The sequence below is a fragment of the Ammodytes marinus genome, assembly GCF_949987685.1.
Source record: "Ammodytes marinus genome assembly, chromosome: 5".
Classification (NCBI taxonomy): domain Eukaryota; kingdom Metazoa; phylum Chordata; class Actinopteri; order Uranoscopiformes; family Ammodytidae; genus Ammodytes; species Ammodytes marinus.
The window spans coordinates 22,323,078-22,346,718 of NC_137234.1; the positions used below are offsets into that span (position 1 = coordinate 22,323,078).

The following is a 23,641-nucleotide window of genomic DNA, read 5'->3' on the forward strand; positions in this document are numbered from 1 at the left end:
GCGGGTGGCACCGTTGGCTTTGTTCACTGAGGTATTTTGAAATCTGGAGGCGCATTGGTTGAAGCGTTGCCTAGCACCGTTGAGTTTCCAAATGGAGATGGGGTAAAAAGAAAGTCACTGAACTGAACCTGCGTTAGTTTGTCGAATAGGATACCACGATAACCGTTCGACTTTGCAAATGTGTCAAAGTCAAGATATGGCTGGGGCGGACACAAACCCTGCTCCGAAAGACTGCCTGCCACAAATATGTCAGGTAGGTTATAGCCTAATATTGGTCTATTAGCCAATGTGAGTCAACAGAACACGAAACAAGTTCTTCAGTGGTTAAAAACTTAGGCAAATTAATTTAGCCTACTTTATCACCAACAATCATCAAGAATAATAATTCCCCTTTTTATCTCACCTTCTTTGACACTAGGCCTTACTGACAGCGTCATGCCTGTCATGTCCCAATGACCCGATCCAGTTTTTGAAAGACACCCTCATGGCCTTCCAGGGACACGATAATCTGCAGGATGTTGACTGGTAGGCTATGTAGACTTCCCTTCTTGTGACTTTCCTTGTTGCGGTCACTTGGTGGCTCACTTTCTCAAGTTATTATTTAGCTGCTGAGGTCATGGTAGGTAGCCTAACCAAATACATGCGAGTGAAGATTTAAAGTCCCTGTCAAAGAAAATATGTATTTTTCTTCCCCCCTCCCCCCTATATTTCATCTCCCACGCTAAAACGTAAGTCAGATTTATTGAATGGGAACACGTGTAGGCCTACAAACTAAACAGAGGTAGATTTGCGTTTGGAACATATTAAGGAATGTCATGTGAAAGTAGACTTTGAGTGCAAACTATTAAGATTCACAATATTTTAAGTCAGTTAATTGCACTTTAATCATAAAGTATTCAAGAATTCATGCATCACGTAAAAGTTAATGAATTTGTATAAACAATGGAAAAACACTCAAAAGACTTCAATGGTTGTGGCGATGCACAGATTATACCTGACCAGATTAGGCCTATACATAACATTTCATCCACTAGTAAATATACTTTGTAATAGTTCTTCGTTGTTTTATTTGGACTTGATCTGTTTTGATGCCAGCTCTATTCTTTTTTGGAGGCACAAGTTTGTTGCTGATGCAGAACACACCACAACAACCTCTCCGACTCGTGCAACTGTTGCCTACATGGACCAGGATGAAACTATGGTACAGTATAGTTTAGTAGCATAGGCCTACATACCATCAAAAGTGAGGTCTCCCTCTCAAATTGTTGTGACTCAATTGGAAATCATTTGAATGCCTCTTATATTTGCTCTTCCATATTCCTTTCTAGCTGCCCTCTTGTCTGTTCGAGAAGGCCTTCTCCTGTTACATGACCCATTTAACAAGCTCTTGCTTTAGGTAGGTCGTAGTATTACAGTCATTATCAGCACATGAGGGTTTGATTAACTGATCACTTTCTTTAGGGCCTACTAGCACTAAGGAAAGCTATAGCTAACAAAGTTTAACCATCATCCCACATGGTTCTGAGAATCCTTATTTGTATAGCACCTTTCATACATAAAATGCAGGTCATACGTCAACAGCTTTCAATTACTCAAATATTTTTTGGGATTATACTTTATTTGTGAAAGAAAATAAAGGTGAACCCCAAAACTGCTTTTCTCATGTTACAAAATCAAGACAAGAAAAATAGTTAAAAATATTTCATGCCTCTATTGTGTGTAGAACTGCAGACATGTGATCTTCCTTCCAGTTGAAGATAACAACAGCTCCTATTGGAAACATAAAGGATTTTCAACTTTAATTTAGCATACCGTTTTCACAACTGTTAGTGATATTTCCCATGATAAAAATTGCAAAGACAACCAGACAAGTTTAATCAGAGCGAGTGGACAACATGCAGTCGTGTTTTTAAGTTTTGCATTTAAAAATCCAATTATTAAAATGACATTTTGGGAAAATTCAAAAATATAATATAAAATAAAATCCACTGTGGCGGCTGGTAGTATACAATCAAAACCCATGCGTTAGGCAGAAAGAGGCTTTTGAATAGAAGAGACCACAATCTGTGAAAGGGTTAAGAACTGCTTGAGAGACTGAAAAAAAATCCTTACCATTTTACCTCACTTGGGGTTCTTCTATTGACGAAGCCATGGCTTCCACTCCACTGGCGTTGACCAGTTGTCTTCACCCATCTGATGTGGTGCATAATGGCTCTTTGATTGAGATACTTTGCGCCTTACATAACTGTTTTTGGACTTCATAATGTAAGCTTTTACAGTTGTTGGGGACATATTTGGGCCCATTTGAAGAGGATGCCTCTTTGTGTTGTCACCATTTCTCCAAAAGACACCACTTACAGCAGAACCAGAAACTTTGGCTGCATTGTGTAGTTTAGGAGGCCTGTAGAACATGTTGCCAAACTTTCTATTCACATTAGCCGGATGCTTCCATACTTTTTTCAGTTGCATTAAGGTGTGTAAGAGGCCAGCTCTGGTTGTACTTACATAGCCACCATCTTCAACCATGCCTTTTCTCTGTGGGGTATGATAAGGATATGCACCCAGTGACTTACTAGTATCATGTATATCACCATTTGGAAACCTGTCAGAGATGATATGCTTGATTCCAAAGGTCCTGGACATTTCCTGGTCTTCATTGTCAGACGATTCTACAAAGGGTGTCTCTGATGCTGTAGAGTCGAGACTCCGAGTCCATGTTGAATCAATGCCATTCAAATTTGGAATCAGGTTATCGCCAGTCATTTGTTTCAGTTCCTGAATAGCAGAGACTAGATTCTGCCTGGAGAGGTCAGATTTCTCCTCATCTTTCACCTCTGCAGTCAGGCTGGGAGCATGAGTGACACTGACACTCTGCTTTCCGAGATAGCCATCATGTCTGCTTGAGTCATGAAGGAAATGGACTTGCTGCTCTTCTCTAAAAGCTTGATTCTGAGCATCATGGGGGTAGCTCGTTTGAACACCCATATTACCACTACTACTCTGTGGGGAAAGGGTTTCTGAGCTTGAAGAAAAATAACCACTAGATACAGGTAGGACCTTGGGAGTGTGTGCATCTTTTGATTGCTTTCCAACAGTGGGTTGATATTCTTGTAATGTTTGGGCTGGTCTCTGCCTAGGTTTTGGAAGATAATCTGTAATGTTGAATTTACCTTTTGGTGCCTTGACATGTATACTTTTTCCATAGTATTTCAAAGATGAGGGCGATGGTGCAGGCAAGACATTGGCTGGAATCACTATGCCTAGCTCCTCACTTTGGAAATCTTCACCAGGTTGGGTTTGATACAATGTTAAAGGGTCTTTACCATCAGATTCATATTTTGGTTGTTGGATACAACTCAAAGTTGTTAAGGGTGTTGTATGTGCTGGCGTGCTTGAATAGTAGCTGAAATCTTGAGAGGGGCTGTTTGGAGGTGTGATAGGGGATGCAGCCACGTCGCCACTGAGAGAAGGGTCACCAGCATCAGGGTTTACACAAGATAAGCCAACACTTTCATAATCACTTGAAGCAGGCTCTGTGGCTCCTTGATAACTGCGTGGGCTGAAAGCAGAGCTTGTGCCCAGGTCTTGCTGGTCATAAACACTTGTAGAAATGAGTATTGCAGAGTGATCGACTGAATCAGGGACAGAGAGGATTTCACTTGGCATTTTGTAGGTGGCATCCTCAGCACTTTGTTCCAACACTTTATTCATAGGTTCACTCCAGATTTCTTTTTCACTGGTCTCATAGTACCTATTGCCGGTGCCAGGCTCCCTCTCAGTACTTTGAGCATTAGAACCTATCTCCAGCTCCATAATATTCCGTGCGGTTTGAAAATGTTTTCTCCAGTCACTTCCTGGCCTTAGGAAGGAGCCTTTCATTGTTTTTACAAAACGTTTTAAATCTCTGGGTGTTGGGAAACTGATGTCTTTCATAGCATTGTTTTCTGTGTGCTCCTTTATTAAAAGGCCAAAGGGGTGTTGATAACCAGAACGTTCATACATATTTTTCTTGACAGAGGGAGAATCTGGTTTACTTTGCACCATCTCTTCACTGAGGCTATTATCATAGCTAGCATCCTCATTGTTTGCATGGTGGACTGGTTCTCTCTGAAGGGGAACAAAGCTTTGGGGCCTTAAAGTTTGCACGTCATTCCTTGGACTAACCCAGTCTTGATTTGTGTTAAATGAGTCTCCAGGTAAAACCTGATGTCCTGGGTGCACACTGTATTCATCATTGTTGATAGAGTAGCCATGTGCAATATTGTAACCTATCAGGGAGTAAACAAACATTACATTGAGTTATTTGTTTCAACGTGATCGTTCATAATATAGAAATTCTTACCTTTCTGAGTAGGAAAACTAATGCAGCCCCATAAAATCAGATTGCAGAGCCAATAATCCCTGAAAAAAAATATACATTTAGACAGGAAGAAAGTTAGCATATGCCAAATCTAGCCAAAAAATCACAGAGTTGTATTTACCCAAACAGAGGAGCCATGGCAGTGGGTTCAACTGCAGCAACAACAACAGCAGCAGCAGCAGCAGACTGTTGATTAAAACTATCAGCCCAGGTAGAAATCAATCATGCTCTGTCCTTTCTTTTTCCAGAAAGTTTGAGAGCCAAGTATGACAATGATGATGAAACAGTGGAATGAAAGATACTAAAACATTTCAGATTCTGCTTAGTTAACACTGATTGCAATTAGGTGATAGTAGACAGCTGGTCTGCCACTAATAAGACACACAGATGGAGGATTTACTCAAATACCTTAAATATCACTAAATGATGATAGCTTCAAAACACTTATTTGCCTTTCTTTGAATCTTTTTAGTAAATTATTGTGTTTTTAATATGTACTAATATATCACAACATATTGATTTACTACATATGAAAAGGAAGGCAATTATGTGTTTCAAAGCTTTATCATATATGAAAGTGATCCACAAAAATATGCACAACAGAGAGTCTCTCAGATGTAACAAAGCAGAAATTTGACACCTGTGAATGAAAGCACGGGATGTTTTCTGTGGATAATTTTTTAGCACGTTTCATGTTCATGAGGATATTCTATTTCACAGACTGCTTTTCACCTGCCCATTGTCAGTGCAGACTTCTGCATCATCTGCCTTCTGTTCAGTCAGTCACTCTGTCTTGCCTAGATGTCCAAACCAGCTTCAGTTCATCATTAGAAAAAAACATATTTGACATAAAATTATATTATTAATAATATTCTAGCCTGTTGAGTTGTGTTTAGTTAACGAAGGTTTCTGACAGTCTGCCTGTATGCCTACCTTTCCACTGAATTAATGATGAGCTGTATGTGTTTGCTGTCGTGGTCAGAAAGTGGAAGCAGTTCACTGCGCAGAGCATCAGAGGCACCATAGAGCTGGCTGCGAAGATGGACATGACAAAGAAGCACCATGAAAGGAGAATCCAGCAGGTTGCTTTCACCAAATGGTCAAAGTGGGCAAAGTTCCAAAAGAAGAAACAAGCTGGTAGGTGGATGCTTAAGTATTTTCAAATGAAAAATAAATCATGAGGACGTTAAACTAAGTGGATTGTTTTTGCTAGCTGAGACTCTCTTGTATAGCCTATATAGCCAAAGAAAGCATACGGCGTGGTCAACAAATGTGTCCAAACTGAAATTCTTTCCTGACATAAATTTGTTCCACTCCTGTGACTCATTTCGTCCCCTGCGCCTTCCACTCTTAAACTTTGACTATAAGTTTATAAGCAAAATGTATCATGAGATACAGTTCAATCCAAAGTTTTGATCATACCCTTGCTGCTCTAATTTAGTCCACATGTTATCCTCTGCTGATGGAGTCACAGACATTTATGCTTTTTTCAAAAGTGCTGGATATTTGGTACAAGATTTACATTTATTTCCCCTTAGCTGCCATCCAAATACTGGATAGACTTGTGAATTCTGGTCGCATAAAGCGCATCATGGCTGCATGGCATAATGTTGCCAAGGACTCAAAGAAGACAAAAGAGTACTTTAAGGTATTCTTTTATTTTTCAATTCTAGGTTGAAAAAATATATATTGAATTTAAAAAAAAAAAATTCATGTCTTGTTTGTATAAATCTCACAGAAGTTGGAAATGGGGTTTATTGAAATCAACCAGAAAGTCCACCATGTTGGTGAAGGATGTGATGGACTCTCAGCGCTCCCTAGCAGCCTTGCACTGAAGGTAGTTCCTCTTAAGCTACTGATTTTTCAAGTTTTCTCTTAAAGTTCATGAGCAACATTAGTTCATACAAAGAGAGATGATAGCCCTGGATTGAAAGCTGTAGCGGCAAAAGCTGTAGCGGCATCTCCTCTCTGTTTTTCAAAGCAGTCCATGTTTAGATCATATCTGTTACATAATACTTAAAATGGACTCTACTGTAAACATGTTTTCCAGTCTCTTAGAGTCAACCTGATTAGATGCATCTATAACCAACTAGCACTTCAATGATTGTGTTTATGGGACAACTCTCTCACAATATCTGTTGCTTGGTTGAGTTTCTTTGCACATCAATTGCAATATTTTATGAAGGTTTTATAGGAGTACTTTCCTGCAAGTTTATTTATAGCCTATATTAAAAACTCCAGTAAGTCTGTAATCGGTTTGAGTCTGCTTTTTCTTACCAGTTGTAGCCCCTGTTTGTTTTGGATTCACATACTCTGGCAAAGGGAGTGTAGTTTTGGCTTGGTTTGCTCTGGTGTTTCTGTCAAACACTTCTCTCGATAAGTACTGCTGTAGTTTGGCTATTCTCATACTTAAACACTTCTTTCCTAAATGGCAGAGGTAGCAGCGGGTTCTGCCTGGTCTGATTTACTGTCCCCTTGACATTGGCCAAACATTAGCAAAGTCACAGCAGGTCATCTGAGATTAAAACCTATAGGCCCAAATATGGATCCTTTGATCATACAGAAGTTAATTAATTGCTTTAATCTGTGTATTAACTTCTCAAAATATTTCCATAGAGAAGGAGTTGCCCAAAGTTGAGTGAGTCTATTCACTTTTAAATGTATGTCACCAAAACATATTCCACCAACATATTTTTATTTTACAATTATGTCAATGAAAATGTGTTATTCTGACTTTCAGCATGTTTAGACTTTGTGACAAGAACCTTATGGAAGAACACATACAAAATGATCATGAGGTGGATAGAGAGGAAATCTCCGAAATACAACTATGTCATATGACATGTTTTTCTCTGCAGGTCTTTCGATATTTAGAATTGCGAGACTGGCTAAATTGTGCTGAGGTGTGTTACACATGGAAAGCTATCATCCAGTCAGGCGCATTGTGGAGTCAGGTTTGTATTGAGAGATTGCTTCTTGTATTTACTTCACAGTAATCTAATGTTTATACTTGAAACAGGGCTATAAATATTCACTTATTTATGTTCCTGTTAGATAAACTTCTCTGTGGAGAAAGACTGGATAACAGACAGCACAATAAAGCAGATTCTGCAGAACTACCGCCCATTTGTGATTCATCTCAACCTGCGTGGCTGCACGTCTCTAAAATGGCCTAGCTTGAAATGGATCAGTGAGTATTGCCCGCTGTGGTGCCAGATATACATTTTTGTATAGTGTGTTTAACATTCAAAAAGTCTACAATTATTATATTTTGATGAAAATGGTGACAAATTCTAGTTTCTCCATCTGATACAGACTGTTTTATTATATTGAAATGAAATGAAAGAAGGGAAAACCAAGAGCCTTTTTTAAAGACATATTTTGGCTTGAGTCAATTTAGCCTGATCATCTCATATTTCTGCTTAACTCTCAAATGGCTTGGCTCCAGCTCCTCCTCCTCAAACTCCCCCTGCACTTCCATTGGTGTGTTCCACATCTCAGGGTCTGTTTCGTCTTGATCTGTTGTGCTGTACTGTCTCTCTTTTGGACACTCTCCGTTGTAGGAAATCACATAGTCATACACAGTCTCCCCAGTGTGTTCAGGAGGGGAGCGACACAGCAGACCAGAGTACTTCACCCCTGGGTGCAGACGCAGCCAGTACACCATGTAGTGGATGCTGAAAAAGTCAGTTTTGAATAATTATTTGATTAAGTAAAAAAAAAATATATATATATAAACTTCATAAGCATCACAGCAGAATAACCCACCTATAGTCACAAATCCAGGGATTTTCTCCAAGTTTTAGCTGTGAGAGGAAGTAAAGGTCCTCAAGAACCCCGTACTTTACAAAATGCAGGTTGTTTTCGGACAGGTCTAGCTCACGAAGGTGCAGGAGCCCAAAAAGAGAAGCTGGGAGAGAGAAAAGAAAGATATGCATAGCATCATCCCTTTGCTTGTCTCAGTATAGTTATATTTAGACAGACATGTTGCGGCCTAATTTTAGACAAATCAACCTCAAACAGATATCAATGAGATCACTTTATATCTGTAAACCTCTCAGCTTTCCCCACAGTAAATAAAGGTAATAGTGTATACACAAAGATGGCGGAATGCCTGCTGTCTCTAAAAGGAGAAATGGGAAACGGAGTTCAGCATCTGTTTTGTAACATGTTCTCAACCATTTGGCTTTCCATATTTTCTCTATTAGCCAAAGAAAAACATATCCTTGTTTGTGTAGGTTTTTACTTCCTGGAAATTATGGGAAATATGAATCAGATACTAATAGTCACATATTGCAATTGCACATGTACCTGTATCTATGTGCTCCAAGTTGTTATTACTCAGGTTAAGGTTTCTGAGGCTTCTTGCTCCTTGGAAATCTCTGGCTTTGAGACGATGGATGGAATTATGGGACAGATCGACATGAACAACATCCTCTGGAATACCTGTCGGCACCTCAGTTAGACCTAAACATAGAGGGGGAGGTGTTACTCAAATACATTTGATTATTTTAATGCTGTTAACATTTTCATTATTATTATTTTATTAATTATGATAATGTATTTTTCATACTGAATAGCATCCAAGTGTATGCCTGCTCTAAGAGTTTCCAGTCTGAATGCTCAAAAATAATGGGCGAAGGGAAAGATTCTCTATCCTCTCATCCTCTATCCATGACCTGAATTTGATGCTAAGATCCAGGCTTCCTGCCAGTAGAAGGCAGATAGTAGAAACACATGATTCAATTAACTCTAGTCTTGGGCAAATTTAAAAGGCTTTTCCATGTTTTGCAGTAGACTTCTTTTTATGTATTAGCCAAACTTTGTTTAGCTAATGCTTTTCAAATGACTGTAAACTAGAATCAGAGGCTGAGGAGGTAAGCAACATAACACGTGTCAGACCAGATGTGTCTCTTTGCCAGTTCTGTGTCTGGAAGGATAGTTATTCCAGTCATGCATCATTAATATTTTCCAACATGAGGTGTCAGAGGCATTTTTTCTAACCAAGAAACATGTGTGCTGGATTTTTTTTTAAATATGGTGAGGTTCAGAGTAAGATATTATTAATCAAACTGATTTAGACAAATAAAAGCAGTTTGTAAGCTTGCCTCGTTTACTGCAGTCCATCCTTATTTGGGGGAAAAGGTAGGTATGGCAAGATGTGGTAGCATCTGGTTTGGTGCGAATTGGAATGGGGTCAATGGGGTATGTGGGATATGTTGGGTGGCCCAGTGGGTCGCCGGTTGGGTTTGTCTCTTTACAGAGTAATTCGGGTTTAACCTGCTTCAACTTCTTGCCTTTTAGCCTGATGGGATTTGCACACCTTGAAAAGGAAATGTTAAGTCAAGGTCAATTCAGATGTAATATTTAGAAGCTGTCTAGTAGATCACACCATCAAAAACTCTTTTTGTGGAATCACTCACCTGGCATGATTTCCTAGATTACGGTTGCTCGGGACCTGAAGGGTGCGTATGAGACTGTCCATCTGGCAGAGACAATCCCAGGGATTATCATATAGACGTAGGTAGCTAAGGTTTGGCATGACGATGAGTGTCTCCTCACTAAGGGTACTCAGGCGGTTGTGCTGAAGCAGCAGGGTGGTAAGGCCTGTCAGGCCCTGGAAGGCGTCTTCTTCCACTAAACCAATTTGGTTCTGCTGCAGGTCCAGACTGATTAAACTCTCGTATCCAAAAAAGGCCCCGCCACGAAGGACTTTGATCCGGTTGCGGGCCAGAAGGAGGTGCTTGGGTTGTTCGGGCCCGGTCGGTGAGGTGGGAATGGATGCGAGGCGACGATCCTGGCAGTCTAGAAAGACGTCTCCAGATTCTGTCGACTCTGAGCAGACAGAGGCCACCAGCTTGGAAGGGCCTGATCTGCTGTGACGCCCAACACCTCTCATTCTGACCGTTTTCAAACAAAACAGAAAATGAATGAATGGCGTGTCACACAGTCATTCCAGGAGTAGAAAATAGATTAAGCAAATTGGAGCCAAGACTGATTGAATACCTGTCCCGTGTGAGTTTGTGTCTCACTCCTTTGAGGCCTCTACCCTTCCCCGACCTTTTCATCTCGCTGGACGGGAGCAGGAGGAGGAGCAGGGAGGTCAGGAGGAGAGATGAAGTTAAGTGCATTTCTGAGCCCTGCAGGGATTATCTTCTCTGCAACTAGAGCTGGAGCCAAAGCAGGTGTTTGGGTCGAAGGTCTTATGAAAACAGACAATCAGAAACAGAAGCAATGGGTCAAAGGTCAACAGTGTTTTTGTTGATGGAACACAGCCGCTGCTCACCAGGCAGAATAAGCAAGAGCCTGCACGTTATGTAAGAGAGGGGAGCCATCCAGGAATGTATATACAGCTTTGAAAGAAGGCAGGATACTGTGACTCTTCATGTTTTCCCTTACATAATGTCTTATATTATTTTATTACATCACAACCGTAAATACAGTATAATAGACAACTTAGTTTGTTCAGCCCTTTCTCTGCTCTTTACTCATTTTCTCTACCTTTGGTTTTATGCAGGTGAATGCAGAAACCTCCAGGAGCTCAATGTGTCAGAGTGTTTCAATGTTACAGTAAGAAATGCATTGTTAAAAAGACAAATTACAATGTGTAGATGATAGTAAAAAAACTTATCTATAGAGAAATGCATTATCTTCATATCACATGTACTACTTTACTTTTGAAACTATATCTAAAGTTTAGTGACCATTAGATTGTTAATAGTGATAGATATTCAGTCAGTTTCCTATATGAAATCAATGAAAATATCTGTTGAATAACTGGGAAAGTGTCCCTGCATCTTTAACTACACTGTGCCATACACGTGGTAACATGTGCCTTGCTGAGAGAACATCAGGTAACGTTTAAATCTCTGCTCTTTAACAGGATCTGATGGTCCAGAGAATTGTGGAGTGCTGTCCCTGCCTGCTCTACTTGAACCTTTCATGCACACTTCTAACAAACAAAACTCTGAGAGACATCTCCAGGTAAACCTCCAGATGTGATAAAACTGCCATGTGACTAGAATAGTGCTCTTAACTTTAGTACAGCTCACTCAGATCAACAAATTGAACATAAAAATGTTTGTACGGTGCAATACTTTTTTTTTGGCCTCCTGCCCCAGAGTTCCCAGAATTATCTCTATTTCTGTTTGTCTAATGTGCAGCCCACTGCTGGCTTGTGTGTCATTTCTGGAGCTCACACAGTGCCAACATAGGGATGTAGAGGAACAGATGTGGCACTCGTAACATTACATCTGGAATGTATGATTGCATTGATGATAGATTTGCAGGTTCAACAGTTTGTAGTCATTAGATATCTCTCTCTCTCTCTCTTGGGTGGTAGTATGAGTCAAGATGTTTTGGAAATGTTTCACATTTAACCATGCAAGTATTTGAAGAAATCTACTTTAAATTCAAAATGTGATTTTGCTATCAACACTTTTTTTTTGTTTTAACATAAAAACTAAACAACCAGCTACAACCTGCACAAAACTTAAACACAAATAATTTGTCTTTTATAAACTAACTATTGATTTCAAACAGGAACTGTCTCAACCTTCAATACCTGAGTCTGGCCTACTGCTACACATTCACAGATAAAGGGTTTATGTACCTGACCACAGGGAAGGGATGCCACAATCTCATCCACCTCAACCTGTCCGGTTGCACTCAGGTCAGTTGGTATGCTCCTCTCAGTTTGGTATACAGTCGCTCCACTCAGCTCCAACTGTACAAAGCTATGGAGCTTTATCCTTTTTAAAAGTTTAGTGTTCAGTCCGTCTTGGATAAATCCAGTCACTCCCCCCTGTTTGCACGTGTCTGCTCTTCCCTCTGGCTGTACGCATGTGACCGTTTGCACTCCGTCAGACCAAATGTCCGAAGATCTGAAAGAGAGGGAGAGAGTTAAGGCAGCTGTTGCCAAGTGGAGGGTTGGGTTTATAAAACGAACTCTGGCCCACCCACTCACCATGTGCAGCTCCATAACATAAAATAACACAACACACATTGTGCATTAGTTCAGTTCCAAATATATGGTTTCACTTTATGGGGCCCTGGGAATGCAAAGGGCAAAGAAAACTGCATCCAGGAGAGTGATTCAGACTCTTAACATGCAAACATATTTCCCCTCTTGTCCTCTCTCTCTCCTCCTAGATGACAGTTAATGGGTTCAGATACATTTCTGCCGGATGCCCTTTACTCAAAGAGATTGTGATTGATGACATGCCTACGCTGTCAGACAGCTGTGTCTTGGTAAGTTTGTTCAATTCTAACACTCCACAGCTCATCAATAGAAAATGAGGACGCGATTAGAAAGAATTTGCTTTGTCAACTTTTTCCTTTTTTCACATACCTGTAACCCCTTGCAGCAGGGAGTTGTTTTGAGTCTTTCTGTTCTCTTAACAGGCACTAATTGCCAGATGTCACCATCTGACTGCCATTTCTCTGCTGGATGCTCCTCATCTTTCCGACATCGCCTTCAAAGCCATCGCCAAAGTGGCCAAGCTTAAGACTTTCAGCACGGAGGGTGAGATCATGTAGCATTCGTCAACATTAATTTCCACATGAAAATATAGTAATTCTACTCCGGTGATGTGCACTTTAGGTAACAATCAACTAACAGACAGCAGCTGGAAGGCTCTGTGCAGAAGCTCTGAAGGCCTCCGCAGACTCTGCGCCGCAGAATGCCCCAGAATGACGGACGCCAGCCTCAAATCTGTGGCCACCCTCAGGAACCTGCAACACCTAGACCTGTCACTTTGTAACAAGTGTGTTCGTTGCTGCGGTGCTTTTAGATTCTGTTCTTTTCTCATGACAACGCATGGCGTTATGGGTTCACTGATTTGTATTTCAGGTTGAGTGACATTGGGATCCAGTACTTGACTGATGGTTTCTCATCCACCAAACTGAGAGAGCTGAATGTCAGTCACTGCAGTCACATCACTGATGCATCCGTCATGAGGATTGCACAAAGGTATATGATTTCGCCGACACACACATCACACTGTGTGTGTGTGTGTGTGTGTGTGTGTGTGTGTGTATGTGTTTGACACAGATGCTTATTTGTGTTTTATGATCAGGCTGCGTAAATTGTACCATCTGAACTTGAGCTATTGTATGAAACTGACTGACATGAGTCTGGAGTGGTTCCGTTGCAGCTCTATCTGCTCTCTTGACATCAGCGGTTGCAACATCCAGGATCAGGTATTGTTTGGGTATTTGTCCTTAGCTTCACAAAGTCTTAAAATGGGCCCTGGTGATGACGTCTGTAACTCTGTATTCCTATTTTTAGGGGCTGGCAGCTCTCGAAGATATTTGCTTGAAGAATATTGTTCTTGCAGAGTGTGTCTACGTCACAGACCATGGCATCGAGGTACAAATGCAGCTAGAATCTCAACACACAGATGCCGTATTTTTATATAACCGTTTGTTATTTTTAGGGGTCCACGTTTGCTTATTTGGGAACAATTCTGACGAGAAATAGACATACTTGAATTGTTCCCTATAAAAGCTGTTAAAAAAAAGTCTTAATATTGTTTCCTTGCTTCGACAGCCTGCTAGCAGATATGAACATTGGAAGGCATTTGATGTCTCCTTGTAGATATTTCCCCATTTCCTTCTTGTAATCAGCTCATTCATTTTCTAATCAATCACCCATCTTTCTTTACTGTGCTCCTTGTTTCTCACAAAAAACAGAAGCTGTGCAAGAATATGAGAGACCTGGAACGTGTGGATGTGTCTCATTGTGTAGCTCTGACAGACCCGGCCATCAGAGCGATCTCATTTTACTGCAGAGGTCTAGTCACACTGCATATGTCGGGTTGTCCCAAGGTAAACATGTAATCACTCTTCTTGAGACTTAAACTGTTACCTGGCTAAAGTTGATTTGAGTTGTCATTTCACACCCAATGTTTTCTCTTTTCCTTCTGCCCCGCCTCAGATGACAGATATGGCTGTGCGGTATCTGTCAATGGGATCTCAGTACCTGCGAGAACTTGACGTGAGTGGCTGTGTTCACCTCACGGATCGCTCCCTCCGACACCTAGAGAAGATCTGTCCACCGCTCTGCTCCATCACGATGGCCTGCTGCAGCGGCATCTCCAAGTGAGACACTAACTCAGGAGCACACTGCAAAGTCATGCGCACGATACATTTGAATGACCATCGAGTGTTTGTTCCCTTAGGATGGCTGCCTTAAGGCTTCGGCCACGTGTGGATTACTGGGAGCACAGCAATGACTACCCTCCATACTGGTTTGGGTACGACATGGGCCCAATAGTGCAACCCTTTACAAGACACTTCAAGGCCGAGGACACCCGGGAGATGGCGGCGGAAAGGCTCTCTGTGATGACATAAACAGGTCTCATTTAGGAATTATTCTATTAATAGCAGGGTTTTTCCTGGCTCAGAATGGGCCTTTGGGGGGTCAGTACGCGACCGACTTTTTTTGGGGTCGCGACAGTAAAGGCAAACGGTTTGTGTATTTTAAGATGGGTGTTGGGTTGGGAGAGGGGAGTTTCTGTCCAGCTCAAGAGCATTTCAGTCAGCCTGTCAATCACTGTGTTACCATGGAGCTCACTGACGCTTATGAAATCACAATAAACAACCTGTAGATATGAAGTCAAAATACTAATAATGACTAGGCCTACCTATTTAGGCCTAATACTTTAATTGTTTCTAATTGATCTAAACCATGGAAGAAGGTAGGGCTGCTCGATTATGAAAAAATCATAATCATGATTATTTTGAGTAATCACATTGTGTTATCACGATTATTAAAGACAGTTAATCATTGATTTAAGAACATTATGCATTTATTTTACTTTTAACAAGGTTTTTTTCTAATAACACCATGACTTTGGACTTTAAACAAAGGCCTAATTGAACTGAAAACAGAGAATAGAAATAGGCTAAATAAGTGAAACATATTTTTAATAATTTAAAAAAAAATATGTCAAAATAAAAATAACCAGTTGTAAATGGTGTTGATAGGGCACGTCTTTTGCTAGCATTGAATGTAAGGGCATGATTTATTTATGTCATGGAGCTGGCTGGATAGGCAGTTGCATTGTAGTGTTGACAGTTGTGGTGGCAGGAGTTAAGGAGCTTTAAACTTCCTGTGTTTGTATTCATTGATTGCTTGGTCATAGACCACTATGATTCGACTTAAAGTGAATAAACAAATTGGTCGGGATGTTTAGAGGTGCAGATCAGGTCGTAGGCTATATCACTTTTCTTTCTCTCTCTCCGTCTCTCTCTCTCGGTCGCGTATGTCACGTTACTCGCGTGTGACATATCTTGCACATTATTTTAGTCTGTTGTGAGTCTGAAGTGTTTTCAGACAACACAATTAGTTTTACCTTTATTCTCGTCATCTAGAAGTTTTTCAAAACACCCGGCAATGCGCAACATCTCCCTCCTACTCTGGACGAGCCGATAGCTAAACTCAGGTAAGGGAGGGGCCGAGCGGAGCTCACGGCTGAAAGGGTGCGCTGCATTTATAAGCCTGCATGCCCCGGCGAGCGGAACAATGATAGTTTAATAACGATTATCCCCGACCTGATTTCTTTTTTTACAACTGAGATTGCAAGTAATATGACTGGAATGGCGCGGAAATGGAAACACATTTGGAGCCGTTTTAAGTAGATTTGTATTTATTTATCTATAGCCTATATAAAAAAAAAAAAAAACACTTTGGCGCTGAGGATTTTCCTTTGGCGGGCGCTAAAATTCCTTTGGCGGGCGCCAAAATTTTTTGAATGTAGGAAAAACCCTGATTAATAGTAGAGCTCACACAATCATAAGCCCCTTTTACACAGAAGCCCCTTTTACACAGCCAGTGAAAGCCGGGAATATGCCGGCCTTTCGGCCCTCCCCCCAGCTGTGTAAATGCGACAGTTGCGGAACGAGGGAAGAAAGGTGCGAGTGATCGTTCCGGGAATTTTACTACCTCGGGGGGTAGTAAGATTCCCGACACGATCAGTTCCGCCTCTCTGTTTAAATGCTCTAGCTTGTTGTTGCGGAACAGGGGGGCGTTTGACGTTCCATAGTCTACGTTCTAAACATGCGACCATGTTAGCAGTTGAAGGACGTGTGTTTAACATTAACCACGGCGGCCTGATGTCCCGTAAAAATCACCAAATAAAAGGAACGGTGTATAATCTAGCTGATCATAAGGTCCGTTGCTCAATCCAAACCCCCGCGCTTCATTTTGCAGAGTGTATGAGTCTATTTCTGCCCAGGAGAAGTTGTACAATGGAAAGCTAGGCTAGGCTAAGTAAGGGATAAAGTATAGCGAACGGGTCACTTGCTAGAAATAAAGACCGACAAGCTGAAGCAGGAGCCCGACGCGCAGCTTGAAGGTCGACCTAGTAACGGGGGAATAGTCTGCTCGCCCCGCTAGACTGTCTGCTTCAGCTGACTGAAGGCTCCGGCTCAGCTGTTAGCCACAGAGCTACTGTTTTGCTAACACATTCCGCCGCCGCTATTATTATCCTAAGTCTGAGCGTATATCCACACTTTATTTCTGTCTACAGTAACGTGACTTCACACACTGTGTGTATGTGTATGTCTGATTGGCAGATCGCTGCCCTCACAAAGAGACTCGCTCACAACCAACCTGTCACACACACACACACACACACACACACACAGAGGTGAAGCGGTCGGATTGATTTAGTCAGTTTGGTTAACTGACTACAGAAGCAAGCAAAGCCGGCATATTGGAGTGATGTTGTTCCGTCAATATGCCGCAATCAAGCCCCTTTTACACAGAGATTGCGGCATATTGACGGAACAACATCACTCCAATATGCCGGCTTTGCTTGCTTCTGTGTTATTTACACAGAACCAAGCAACGCCGGCCTGCTGGCGCATCAGTAGTCCCTTTTACACAGCGCTCCGGAATGAAAGAGGTGCTTGTAAACAGCGTCAGGTGTGACGTAAACATTTAGCGCCGCGCCGGTCAGCTGCTTTACAACAACAACAATGGCCGGTGAATTGAGAGCAGAAGTGCTGGAGCTTGCAGTAAGTAAGAGGGCCGTATTTTACTGTCCCCACGATGTGCCAGTTGATCTCGCTACGCGCTGAGTCCAACATCACTGGGACAGTTAACCAAACTGACTAAATCAATCCGACCGCTTCACCTCTGTGTGTGTGTGTGTGTGTGTGTGTGTGTGTGTGACAGGTTGGTTGTGAGCGAGTCTCTTTGTGAGGGCAGCGATCTGCCAATCAGACATACACATACACACAGTGTGTGAAGTCACGTTACTGTAGACAGAAATAAAGTGTGGATATACGCTCAGACTTAGGATAATAATAGCGGCGGCGGAATGTGTTAGCAAAACAGTAGCTCTGTGGCTAACAGCTGAGCCGGAGCCTTCAGTCAGCTGAAGCAGACAGTCTAGCGGGGCGAGCAGACTATTCCCCCGTTACTAGGTCGACCTTCAAGCTGCGCGTCGGGCTCCTGCTTCAGCTTGTCGGTCTTTATTTCTAGCAAGTGACCCGTTCGCTATACTTTATCCCTTACTTAGCCTAGCCTAGCTTTCCATTGTACAACTTCTCCTGGGCAGAAATAGACTCATACACTCTGCAAAATGAAGCGCGGGGGTTTGGATTGAGCAACGGACCTTATGATCAGCTAGATTATACACCGTTCCTTTTATTTGGTGATTTTTACGGGACATCAGGCCGCCGTGGTTAATGTTAAACACACGTCCTTCAACTGCTAACATGGTCGCATGTTTAGAACGTAGACTATGGAACGTCAAACGCCCCCCTGTTCCGCAACAACAAGCTAGAGCATTTAAACAGAGAGGCGGAACTGATCGTGTCGGGAATCTTACTACCCCCCGAGGTAGTAAAATTCCCGGAACGATCACTCGCACCTTTCTTCCCTCGTTCCGCAACTGTCGCATTTACACAGCTGGGGGGAGGGCCGAAAGGCCGGCATATTCCCGGCTTTCACTGGCTGTGTAAAAGGGGCTTCTGTGTAAAAGGGGCTTATGATTGTGTGAGCTCTACTATTAATCAGGGTTTTTCCTACATTCAAAAAATTATTAGTAACCATCATTTTTGGGAAATTAGTTCCAAACATGTGAACAGCGTGACTGTGCTGTTTACCCTCTAGTGCAGGGGTGTCAAACTCATTTTGGTTCGAGGGCCACATACAGCCTCTCTGATCTCAAGTGGGCCGGACCAGTAAAATAATGGCAAAATAACATACATATGTCAAATCCAAATCTTTAGCTTTGTTTTTCAGTTATATGCTTTATAACCCAGCCTACATATGTAACCTACATTATCACGGATCACAAGGGATCTCTGTACCCCCCAGGAAATGTCTTAGTAAAGGTTGCTGCTGGCCATGGGAATAGGAGGTGCGGCGCGGAGCACAAACATTTTGGGGGTATTTTGCTCAAAGATGCCAATACGCACTAATGAAATAAACAACTGTTTATTTGAATACACAAATACAACAGGCACTGACCTTACAGTTGTCCAATTTTGTTTACTATATGTACAGGGACACATTTTGTGCAAACATGCAGACAGTACAAAATACAATTAAATAAAAGTGCAACTTCTACTGTTTTGATTTATTTTTAAATACAGAGGTTATTTGTTGTTTTGGAATACGTTTTTCCCAATTTAATTTAATTTTAATTTAACTTACTTTTTTTTTTAAATGCTCAGAAATGTGTGCTCTACAAGTCGCGGGCCGGATGTTTGACACCACTGCCTTAGACACTTGACACAATCAATCATCAATATTAGCATGCTATTTGGCCTCATATATTGGCCTATTTACAGCCCTCAGAAAACTGACAGCTCTTCTTAGATGCAAGTTCATCAATTCATGGCTTAAAATCCTGAGCTGTAGAACTTTCAGCATTCCTAGCTGTAAGCCACATAAGTTTCCTAACAGTTGAGAGCGTATGCGACGTGCAGATATGGCACAGGCTCCATGAAGAAGAAAACAATTTTTTTTTTTTTTTTTTTTTTCCAGAATTGATTCAAATCGGCCGAATTGATTCGCGGGCCACATCAAAACGTGTCGCGGGCCACATCTGGCCCGCGGGCCTTGAGTTTGACACATGTGCTCTAGTGGCTATTGTTATATAACCAGTGAATTTGCATTGCATTCTGAATTTTTATTTTTCTTCAGTGGGTGAATTTTGGATCTTTTTTATTCTTTACAGTGATATGTTTACTTGTATTTTAGAACCTTCATACATTGAGATAGAAAGCACTTCAAATTTTAACTATTTCATGTAACTCGCCATTTCTATAGCCTGATTTCAGATCTTCTTGAAACTGTTTTAAAATGTATGCATTTTGTGATTTTCCTTTGGAAAGTTTGTTTATGCTCTTAAGACTAAAATGCTGTACTTGTATTACAATACTTGGTTTATGCATTGTTTAAATAACACTTTGCAATTGCATTTCACATGGTTTTATTTTTACGTAAACATATTTTTTAGTATTTACATACAACACAGAATCATAAAATCCCCGATAATATTTCACATCCTGAGTAGACATACCAAAAACGTATTTTATAGTATGTTTTCAAGGCTCCATGTAGACTGTTTGTCTAGTCAAATAATATAGATGATACATACTGTCCTTATTGAAAGTACAAGTATTTCCTGATGACAGAGTTTGAAAAACTGCCATCTAGTCTTGAGGTGCAACAGTAAACAAACATCTGTCTCTGTCACAAGTAAAGTGATGCTGCATTATGAAGTGAAGTTGTGCTGCTCAAAACTCAGCTCCCCAACTTTAGGGACTCAAACCAGCTTTGTGTCTTCAGTCTGACAGAGCCACGGTCTGACTGAGCTTTCACCCACTGGTCCACTGGAGACTCTCCATTTAAATAACCTGAGAGACACAAGGGAATGTTGAGAGTAAAGAGAATGTTATTCAGTGTTAAGTTAATAAACTTTGCCATGGAGTGTGATGTAATGAAAAGTAAAGGCTCACCAGTGACTGTGGTTTGGCCTTCACTCTTGTTGTTTTCTACTCCATGCAGGACAACCTCTGGGCTGATATCCACCGACACTCCGCAGAGCTCCACCCCAGCTCTCAACGAGGAGGGGACGCGCACACACACACCGCCTACGCAGGACAGAAGGATGAGGGGAAAACAAAAAATATGGCTCAACAGATTAGAGCAGTACTCGGCAAGGGAAAAAAGGTTAAAAAAGGTGAATATTTTTCTTTAACGGTGTGTATACCTTCCTGACTGTGGAGTTCTCCACTGCCACCGTCTCCAACATAGACATCCACGCTTCCACTCTGAGAGGAAACCTTCAGGAATCTATTTGAACCATCTGCAAAAACAAAGAAAGGCCTCAGGAGTTCTGCTTTCAACAGCCGCTGATAGATACCATACGTAGCTCATTGTGCAATCAGAGAGAAGGCTTGCTTACCAATAATTGTATCTCCAGACATGTTTGTCACCTTGGCAGTACCTTTCAATCAATGCAAGCACAAGGTCAGTTACTAACATGACTAGCAGTCAGATTGTTTTCAGTGACGTGTCTGTAAATTACTAAAGAATGTACTGGTTTGACAGAGGCTTTCCTCTGCCAGATGTTCCAGACTGTAGGTATCATAAACCTTGCATCACCGAAGTCAACAAGATAATTGTTTCCATGTATCCTATGATGAGAGGGACATCTGTATCAGGAAGAAATTAAAATTCTACATGAGTGACGCAATGTCTTCTCATCACTTCACAGTGCTGTTTGGCTTTATGATTTAATTTCTACCCCCCAGGATAAGAATAGCTACCCCAAAATAAACAAGTACAAAATGTGTGATGAAATACAGCAATGTGACATTTAAATATACTCTGTTTGAAACATAACACAGTATTCCTGACGTACCAAAGCACTGCTTTACCAGCCAATTAACATAATGCAGCAATGTGCTGCAATGGCTCGGGGGCAGTATGTTTTTTTTTTTTTTTTTTACTTCAGAACTTACAAGTAGAGTGACCTACTCGCTGCAGCCTGCAAATGAATAATAGATGTATAGTTTCATCAGTTGTAAAAGTGGAGTCAGCGATTCTGGAGAATGTTTGTTGTCAGATAATCTTTTGTCAAAACCAGTGAATATCTCCTCACAATCTGCTTATTGTCTATACTCGGTGTGTGTGCTGAAAAGAAATCTGGTGTTCAGCCACAGCCTATGCTCTTTAAACAGGTATGTAAACAAAGGGGGCTCACCGTAGCTAACAGCATGCCCATTTACAGAGCCAAAGCTGTGTTTTAACACTGGATTTTTTTCTCAGCTAACACACAGTACTGACAGGTAGCAGATCGTGAGGAGATATTGATTGATTTTGACAACAAGCATTCTCCAGACTTGCTGACTCCACTTTTAATTGCAGGCCACAGTAGGTCTGTTGGTAGAGAGTATTGTTTATTGATCAAAAGTTGGCAGTTTAATCACTGACTCTTCTTGTCCAGATGTTGACGGAATGTGACATTGAACTCCAAATTGATAAAGAATTGTCATGGTTTTGGACAAAAGTGTAATGGATTAAATATTAGATTTAAAATGTTCATTGATACAGATGAGGACAGAGAAGCACTTTTATACACATGAGGATTAGCTGCTGCAGTTTGCTCACCGTGCACATTCCCCAGTTCTATTCTCCCAGAGCAGGAGGAGACACAGCTGGACTCGGCATAGATAGCTTTGATCTTCAGAGGGCCTTGTTCTGTTGAAACATTCATTTTGGTCCCTTGGAGCTTCTTGACATCCACTGCCTGCAAAAACAAAACAAATCAGTGCAGCGTGACTTTTACCATGTGCTGTGTAAAACAGTCTTCAGTCTTATCTCCACATCAGTGGTCTCAATGCTATAACAACATTCAGATAGAGCCTGTCGTCAGGCTCCTGCTGCCCTCTAATGACTGCTGAGTGTAGGTGGAACGCCTCCTTACACCGTCTCCAGATGTGCTGATGTCCACATTGCCATGGATGGTGCCTGCACCTGTAACGTGTCCTCCACTGGACTTTACCTCCACCTCGTGTCCCTGAGACCCAACAAACGACAATGAGAGGAGTCAGTCTGAGATATCTTTCTTTAACCCGAAAAGAACACATCGTCAACTCTACAACAGCACTCTAGTGGGGTTGTTTCATTTTAAATTGACGAATGAGAATGAAAAAAACAACATTAGTTATTGTTTTAGGAAAACACTAATATGGTTTTCGAAGCCATACTTTTTGCCCCCATATATTCAACGATACTGACTCCACTATGTTGTCATCCAACCATACCTTGACAGAGTGCAGCAAGCAGTTGCCCTTCTCTGTCTGCACCTTGCAGATATCACACTCCATGTTCTTCACTTGCACGTTGCCGTTTCCTCGAGTAGTAATGAAGAGATCTGAGCAAATTAAAACGGGATTTATTAAGGGGCAGCCAATGGACAGGACAGACAGTATCATGGAAACAGCTGAGAACAATCTGATATTTTGAACACAGGACACACTTACTACTTTTGAGAGGTGCAGCCACGTCAAGCAAGACGCTCCCGTGAACCTTGTCGGCTGAGATGAGAAGCTCTTTTCTCTTGTCATCATAGTGGATGTGTAAGTTATCCACACCGACCTCCCCCGGCTGCTCTGCGTCTGTCCCGCGGGCTATGATGAAGGCTCGGTCAGCCTCGGGGAAGGTGTGCGGGTCTAGTGGGTGGATGGATATGCTGCAGCTTAGCTGTGCCCTTATTGTGCAAAAGGGACTCACCTCCAGATCCCACTGCTTCAGGGGCCGGTTTACCTCCTCACGTGTTGGAGACCTCGAGGGGACAGAGGTGGAGAAGAACCTTGACGTATGTAGAGGGCAGCGGGGGGTTGTGGGTGTCCAGGGACGGACTGTAAGGGACCAGCTGCGGAGAAATCCGACACATCCCCGCTGACATACTGAGCCCCAAAACATCTCTATGACATCCCGATGAAGCAGCTCGTCACTCTGCTGCTGTAACAGCTAATTAACACAATAACTACAAAGCTAAACAAGCTTCCATTCAGGCAACACTGACTGTCTCAAGGCGGTCAAGGTGTTACTTATAGCACAAAGTTACTTCCGGTAACCGTTTTCAGAGTAAAATTGCTCAAAAGAAGAAAAAACGTGATAAGTGGAAATTATGATAGGCTGTGAACAATATTGTTGAAAAAAAAATTAAGGTCACTCAATATAAACACACAACTAAAATAATGAAAATGTGCCAACTTTTTGGAAGAAAAAAAAACATACTCATGTAG

At 41.6% G+C, this 23,641-nt stretch overlaps 3 protein-coding genes across 3 annotated transcripts; 1 reads left to right on the plus strand and 2 right to left on the minus strand.

Annotated features, from left to right (window-relative positions):
• The first annotated feature begins 126 nt into the window (after positions 1-126).
• fbxl13 (F-box and leucine-rich repeat protein 13) lies at positions 127-20,487 on the plus strand. Its single transcript, XM_080027676.1, has 21 exons — positions 127-253; positions 419-525; positions 1,114-1,201; positions 5,343-5,417; positions 5,877-6,008; positions 6,099-6,197; positions 7,219-7,314; positions 7,415-7,550; positions 10,878-10,930; positions 11,244-11,344; positions 11,903-12,032; positions 12,512-12,610; positions 12,764-12,884; positions 12,963-13,125; positions 13,212-13,331; positions 13,438-13,561; positions 13,650-13,730; positions 14,054-14,188; positions 14,298-14,461; positions 14,542-14,717; positions 20,391-20,487. Exons 1-20 carry the CDS (start codon positions 179-181, stop codon positions 14,711-14,713), a joined length of 2,271 nt encoding a protein of 756 aa, XP_079883802.1. The 5' UTR covers positions 127-178; the 3' UTR covers positions 14,714-14,717; positions 20,391-20,487.
• LOC307250735 (leucine-rich repeat-containing protein 17-like) lies at positions 7,626-12,185 on the minus strand. Its single transcript, XM_080027906.1, has 7 exons — positions 11,973-12,185; positions 10,367-10,562; positions 9,784-10,260; positions 9,469-9,683; positions 8,672-8,827; positions 8,129-8,270; positions 7,626-8,037 (listed from the first exon to the last, which is right to left on the minus strand). Exons 2-7 carry the CDS (start codon positions 10,489-10,491, stop codon positions 7,752-7,754), a joined length of 1,401 nt encoding a protein of 466 aa, XP_079884032.1. The 5' UTR covers positions 10,492-10,562; positions 11,973-12,185; the 3' UTR covers positions 7,626-7,751.
• Positions 19,400-23,410, minus strand: fam185a (family with sequence similarity 185 member A). The gene is made up of 8 exons (XM_080027907.1): positions 22,874-23,410; positions 22,655-22,764; positions 22,315-22,407; positions 21,999-22,137; positions 20,791-20,832; positions 20,596-20,691; positions 20,342-20,476; positions 19,400-20,239 (listed from the first exon to the last, which is right to left on the minus strand). The coding sequence occupies exons 1-8, from the start codon at positions 23,313-23,315 to the stop codon at positions 20,127-20,129; spliced, it is 1,170 nt and encodes a 389-aa protein (XP_079884033.1). The 5' UTR covers positions 23,316-23,410; the 3' UTR covers positions 19,400-20,126.
• Between the last annotated feature and the right edge of the window lie 231 nt (positions 23,411-23,641).